Below are 7500 nucleotides of genomic sequence, written 5' to 3' on the forward strand. Positions count from 1 at the left end.
TGCGATACAATCAGTCCTGCAGAGTGTTTACTTGTGTGTGTGATATCATGTGCAATACAAACAGTCCTGCAGTGTGTTTACGTGTGATATCATGTGCGATGCAAGCAGTCCTGCTGCATGTTTACTTGTGTGTGATATCATGTGCTATACAAGCAGTCCTGCAGCGTGTTTACTTGTGTGTGATATCATGTGCAATACAAGCAGTCCTGCAGAGTGTTTACTTGTGTGTGATATCATGTGCGATAGAAGCAGTGTATACTTGTGCAAAACTAGACTACCAGTTAACATCTAAATGTCCTCCAATAAGCACACAATTTATTATATTTGACTAAAGTCATTTGCAAAAGGTAAACATGCTAGCTACTAGGAGCTAGCAGCTACACAACAGCTAAGCACACAAAAGCACACAAGCTAGGCATACGTAATAATCATTGAACGATAAAAGGTGACATTTGTCAATATAAAAAAGTATGAAACAATCACAGTTGCATATTACTTACACATACAAAGTCTCCAAGGCAGAAGCGTATTACAAAGTATTCAGTAACAAACGTGATTACATCAAACAACCTAGCGCATCAATTATTGTGACCAGTCGGTGTCGCCAAAAACAATTACCACTCCAATTTCACTTAAAGACAGCAAAAATCCATTAATAAATAGGTCAGTGTTTTTCATGCCTACTATTGTTCTGTTTGACTCATTTCGCTTGATCAAACTTTTTCTAACATTCCACATGACTATATATATATATATATATATATATATATATATATATATATATATATATATATATATATATATATATATGTATATATATATGTATATATATATATATGTATATGTATATGTATATATATATACATATGTATATATATATGTGTATATATATATGTATATATATATATGTATATATATATACATATGTATATATATATGTGTATATATATATGTATATATATATGTATATATATATATATATATATATATATATATATGTATATATATATATATATATATATATATATATATATATATATATATATATATATATATATATATATATGTATATATATATATGTATATATATGTATATATATATATGTATATATATGTATATATATGTATATATATGTATATATATATATATATATTTATATTTATATATATATATATATATACATATATATATATTTATATATATATATTTATATATATATATATATATATATATATATATATATATATATATTTATTTATTTATATTTATATATATATATATATATATATATATATATAGAAATATAAATATATATATATAAATATATTATATATATATATATATATATATATATATATATATATATATATATATATATATATATATATATATATATATATATATATATATATATATATATATATATCTCCATACATACAGTCGTGGTCAAAAGTTTACATACACTTGTAAAGTGGGCGCAGTTGGAACACCCAACAGCGCCCAAGACCCAACCTCCGGGCTGATGATTTTAGGTTGTCCTGAAGAATTTGGAGGTTAACCTCCTTTTTCATTGTCCCATTTAAAGCACCAGTTCCATGGGCAGCAAAACAGGCCCAGAGCATAATACTACCACCACCATGCTTGACGGTAGACATGGTGTTCCTGGGATTAAAAAGCCTCAAATTTTCTCCTCCAAACATATTTCTGGGTATTGTGGCCAAACAGCTCCATTTTTGTTTCATCTGACATCACATGGACAAAGATAAGACCTTCTGGAGGAAAGTTTTGTGGTCAGAAGAAACAAAAATTGAGCTGTTTGGCCACAATACCCAGCAATATGTTTGGAGGAGAAAAGGTGAGGCCTTTAATCCCAGGAACACCACCCCTACCGTCAAGCATGGTGGTGGCCTGTTTTGCTGCCAATGGAACTGGTGCTTTACAGAGAGTAAATGGGACAATGAAAAAGGAGGATTACCTCCAAATTCTTCAGGACAACCTAAAATCATCAGCCCGGAGGTTGGGTCTTGGGCGCTGTTGGGTGTTCCAACTGCACCCAAGACCCCGAACACACGTCAAAAGTGGTAAAGGGGCGGTATAGCTCGGTTTTGTAGATTGGCCGTGCCAGCAACTTGAGGATTCCAGGTTCGATCCCTGCTTCTGCCAACCTAGTCACTGCCGTTGTGTCCTTGAGCAAGACACTTTACCCACCTGCTCCCAGTACCACCCACACTGGTTTAAAAATGTAACTTAGATGTTGGGTTTCACAATGTAAAGCGCTTTGAGTCACTAGAGAAAAGCGCTATATAAATATGATTCACTTCACTAAAGAAATGGCTAAATCAGGCTAGAATTAAGATTACTGTAAATTGAAAAATGGTATCACTCTTATTTTTTTAGTGAAATTCTGGCAAGTGAGCTCCCAGGTTTGTTTGTTTTTTACCGTAAAATCTGTGCTTGTCGTTTTTAAAGTGCATTACTGTACATTTTAAAACACCATCGCTCTTATTTTTACAGCAAAATTCTGGCGACTGAGCTGCCAGTTTTTTTGTTTTGTTTATTTTAACCTAAGATTTACTTTAAAATGCTATCTCTGTTATTTTTTTGGTAAAATACTGGCAAATGAGATCCCGGTGTGTTTGTTGTTTTCACCGTAAAATCTACGCTTGATTATTTTTACAGTGCATTACTGAAAATTTAAAAACGCTATTAGTTATTTTTTCAGTAAAAATATGGCAACTAGGCTGCGAGTTTTTTTTTTACCTTAAGATTTACACTAGTTATTTTTACAGTGCTTTACCTTAAATTTAAAAACGCTATCACTTTTATTTTTACCGTAAAATCTGCGCTCGTTGTTTTTACAGTTCATTACTGTAAATTTAAAAATGGTGTCACTCTTATTTTTACAGTAACATTTTTATTTATTTATTTTACCTAAGATTTACGTTCATTACGGTGAATTAAAAAATGCCATCACTGTTATTTGTTTTAGTAAAATACTGGCAACTGAGCTCCCGGTGTGTTTATTGTTTTTACTGTAAAATCTACACTTAATGATTTTTTACAGTGCATTACTGAAAATGTAAAAACGCTCTTATTGTTATTTTTAAGTAAAAATATGGCAACTAGGCTGCCAGGTTTGTTTGTTTTTTACCTTAAAGTTTACACTCGTTATTTTTACAGTGCGTTACCTTAAATTTAAAAATGCTATCACTGTTTTTTTTTACAGTAAAATGATGACGACTGAGCTGCCAGTTTTGGGTTGTTTTTTTTTACCGTAAAATCTGCGCTTGTTGTTTTTACAGTTCATTACTGTAAATTGTTACTGTAAATTGAAAAATGCTATCACTCTTATTTTCTTTTGTGTAATTCTGGCGACTGAGCTGCCAGTTTTTTGTTGTTCTTTTTTCAACCTAATATTTATGCTCATTACCGTAAATTTAAAAACACTATCACTGTTTTTTTTTACAGTAAAATTATGACAACTGAGCTGCCAGTTGTGTTTTGTTTTTTTTTCAACCTAAGATTTACACTCATTACCGTTAATTTATAAACGCTATCACTGTTATTTTTACAGTAAAATAATGACAACTGAGTTGCCAGTTTTGGGGGGGGGGGGGGGGGTTTACCGTAAAATCTGCGCTTGTTGTTTTTACAGTTCGTTACTGTAAATTGAAAAATAGTATCACTCTTATTTTTTTGGTGAAATTCCGGCAACTGAGCCCCCAGGTTTTTTTTTACCATAAAATCTGCGCTTGTAGTTTTTAAAGTGCATTATTGTAAATTTGAAAAGGCTATCGCTCTTGTTTTTACAGTAAAATTCCAGCGACTCAGCTCGCATTTTTTTGCGTTTTTTTTTTTTTAACCTAAAATTTATGTCAAAACTGTAAACTTAAAAATGCTATCGCTGTTATTTTTACAGTAAGATTATGACTACTGAGCTGCCAGTTTTGGGGGTTTTTTAACCTTAAAATCTGCGCTTGTTGTTTTTACAGTGCATTACTGTAAATTAAAAAATGCTGTCACTCTTATTTTTACAGTAACATTTTTTTCTTTTTTTTTTTACCTAAGATTTACGTTCATTACCGTGAATTAAAAAATGCCATCACTGTTATTTGTTTTAGTAAAATACTGGAAACTGAGCTCCCGGTGTGTTTATTGTTTTTACTGTAAAATCTACACTTTTTAATTATTTTTTACAGTGCATTACTGAAAATGTAAAAACGCTATTATTGTTATTTTTTCAGTAAAAATATGGCAACTGTGCTGCCAGGTTGTTTTTTTTTACCTTAAGATTTACACCCGTTATTTTTACAGTGCGTTACCTTAAATTTAAAAATGCTATCACTGTTATTTTTACAGTAAAATGATGACAACTGAGCTGCCAGTTTTGGTTGTTTTTTTTTTTACCGTAAAATCTGCGCTTGTTGTTTTTACAGTTCATTACTGTAAATTGAAAAATGCTATCACTCTTATTTTTTTTGGTGAAATTCTGGCGACTGAGCTGCCAGTTTTTTGTTGTTGTTTTTTTAACCTAATATTTATGCTCATTACCGTAAATTTAAAAACGCTATCACTGTTTTTTTTACAGTAAAATTATGACAACTGAGCTGCCAGTTGTGTTTTTTTTTTTTTTCAACCTAAGATTTACACTCATTACCGTTAATTTATAAACGCTATCACTGTTATTTTTACAGTAAAATAATGACAACTGAGTTGCCAGTTTTGGGGGGGGGTTTACCGTAAAATCCGCGCTTGTTGTTTTTACAGTTCGTTACTGTAAATTGAAAAATAGTATCACTCTTATTTTTTTGGTGAAATTCCGGCAACTGAGCCCCCAGGTTTTTTTTTACCGTAAAATCTGCGCTTGTAATTTTTAAAGTGCATTATTGTAAATTTGAAAAGGCTATCGCTCTTGTTTTTACAGTAAAATTCCAGCGACTCAGCTAGCATTTTTTTGAGTTTTTTTTTTTTTTAACCTAAAATTTATGTCAAAACTGTAAACTTAAAAATGCTCTCACTGTTATTTTTACAGTAAGATTATGACTACTGAGCTGCCAGTTTTGGGTTTTTTTTAACCTTAAAATCTGCGCTTGTTGTTTTTACAGTGCATTACTGTAAATTAAAAAATGCTGTCACTCTTATTTTTACAGTAACATTTTTTTCTTTCTTTTTTTACGTAAGATTTACGTTCATTACCGTGAATTAAAAAATGCCATCACTGTTCTTTGTTTTAGTAAAATACTGGCAACTGAGCTCCCGGTGTGTTTATTGTTTTTACTGTAAAATCTACACTTTTCAATTATTTTTTACAGTGCATTACTGAAAATGTAAAAACGCTATTATTGTTATTTTTTCAGTAAAAATATGGCAACTGTGCTGCCAGGTTGTTGTTTTTTTACCTTAAGATTTACACTCGTTATTTTTACAGTGCGTTACCTTAAATTTAAAAATGCTATCACTGTTATTTTTACAGTAAAATGATGACAACTGAGCTGCCAGTTTTGGTTGTTTTTTTTTTTACCGTAAAATCTGCGCTTGTTGTTTTTACAGTTCATTACTGTAAATTGAAAAATGCTATCACTCTTATTTTTTTTGGTGAAATTCCGGCGACTGAGCTGCCAGTTTTTTGTTGTTGTTTTTTTAACCTAATATTTATGCTCATTATCGTAAATTTAAAAACGCTGTCACTGTTGTTTTTACAGTAAAATTATGACAACTGAGCTGCCAGTTGTGTTTTTTTTTTTTTTTCCAACCTAAAATTTACACTCATTATCGGAAATTTAAAAATGCTATCACTGTTATTTGTTTTAGTAAAATACTGGCAACCAACAAACATCCCAGTGTGTTTGTTGTTTTTACCCTAAAATCTACACTCGGTGATTTTTTTTTAACAGTGCATTACTGAAAAATGTAAAACACTATCATTTTCATTTTTTCAGTAAAATCTTTTTTTTTTTACATTAAGATTCTTTACATATTTAAAAACGCTATCACTTTTATTTGTACAGTAAAATTAAGGCTGCCAGTTTTTTGTTTTTTTACTGTAAAATCTACACTCTTTGATTTTACAGTTCATGGCTCAAAATTGTAAAACGGCATGACTCTCATTTGATTTTTTTTTACAGAAATCCTGGCAAGTGATGTTTTGCTTGTTTTGTGCGACAAGCAGAGGGACGCAGTTGTGCAAATTGCGAGCACGTCTGAGGCCTCAAAAGCGGAAGTAAAAGTCGACTGGAGCTGATTTTGCAAACATCGGCAAAGGCCTGCAAGTCAAAACTTTTTTTTTTTTTTTTTTTTTTTTTTTTTTTTTTTTTTTGACGACACCTCGCTCTTGTTCTGCTGCGCTTTGAGTTCGTCGCCACTCGCGCGCTTCTGTGCTCGCCGGCCCAGCGGAAATGCGCGCGGAAAGTCTGAGGTTTTGAGACAGGAAGCCTGCAGAGTCGCGATAACGACACCTGACAAGCGCTCCCGTTCGCGGCCATAAATTACACTTAAAATAACCTTCGACTCCAACTATTGTGTTTTCATCAGCAAGAATGTGCGTCACGTGACGCCCCTTTCTTAGGCCTCTTGGAGCAGTTCAAGAACTTTTTTTTTTTTTTTTTTTTTTTTTTTTGGTACCCCAAATCAGGACTTTTGCTGTCACGTTGACTTAAAAAATACCACCAAAAAAAATAATTAAAGTTAATATTTAGGAAGTTCATGTTATCTGGATGTTCAAGTAATATTGAAAACATAACAATTAGGAGCATAAAAGGGAGTTAAATACCAGTTACGCGCCGTTTTGCGTCCAATGGTGCGTTCAGGGACACCTGCGAGTCTTCGTGGAAAAAAATCACCCGCGTCCATCCTTGTGTTTGTTCGTAGTGTGGGGTTATTAAAGTGCGCGATGAGCTCGACGAAACGCCACAAATTGGCGAAAATTATTTAAAAACGAAATAAAATAAAAAAAATAAAGAAAATAGTGCGCTGCGTGTGTGTTGTGTGTGTTGTGTGCGTGGAAAGACGCGGCGGTTGAGTCGTGTTATTATACAGCCGACATACGACCACGAACGGGAAGGAAGAGGAAATTTAGTCGAAGAAAGGAAAGAGTGGGGACTCTCTCACCCCGCACACGCACCATGACTCGCAGGGTGGGGAAGAAAGGCGGCCCGCCACTCGGCGAGGTCCGCGGACTCACCTTGATGGTGCAGTCCATGAATGCAGCACAAGCAGCCTCGCTTTCACGGGCATCGAGCTCCTTTTTTCCCGCGGGTGGTTGGCGTGCTCAGCTCGCTCGGATTCGTGCGGAGGAAAAAAGTGCATTGATGGCGCAAACCATTGAGTTACACTTTTTTTTTTTTTTTTTTTCAGACCATAACCGGATGACAAACTCTCTCTCTCTCTCTCTCTCTCTCTCTCTCTCTCTCTCTCTCTCTCTCTCTCTCTCTCTCTCTCTCATCTCTCCTCTCTCTCTCTCTCTCTCTCTCTCTCTCTCTCTCTCTCTCTCGCTCTCTGTA

At 33.3% G+C, this 7500-nt stretch overlaps 1 protein-coding gene across 3 annotated transcripts in view; it reads right to left on the reverse strand.

The window, feature by feature from the left end:
* Positions 1–7318, reverse strand: part of fli1rs (Fli-1 proto-oncogene, ETS transcription factor-related sequence) — a 38209-nt gene extending 30891 nt beyond the window's left edge. For 2 of the 3 annotated variants that reach the window (XM_062029225.1, XM_062029227.1), the window contains exon 1: positions 7182–7318. In XM_062029225.1, coding sequence (XP_061885209.1) covers positions 7182–7199 — 18 coding nt within the window. In that variant the 5' untranslated portion in view covers positions 7200–7318. Of the gene's footprint in view, positions 1–6770; positions 7141–7181 lie in introns of those variants that run through there. The other variant, XM_062029226.1, reaches the window with a different exon arrangement.
* Between the last annotated feature and the right edge of the window lie 182 nt (positions 7319–7500).

The sequence above is a fragment of the Entelurus aequoreus genome, linkage group LG20 (genome assembly GCF_033978785.1).
Source record: "Entelurus aequoreus isolate RoL-2023_Sb linkage group LG20, RoL_Eaeq_v1.1, whole genome shotgun sequence".
Lineage (NCBI taxonomy): Eukaryota > Metazoa > Chordata > Actinopteri > Syngnathiformes > Syngnathidae > Entelurus > Entelurus aequoreus.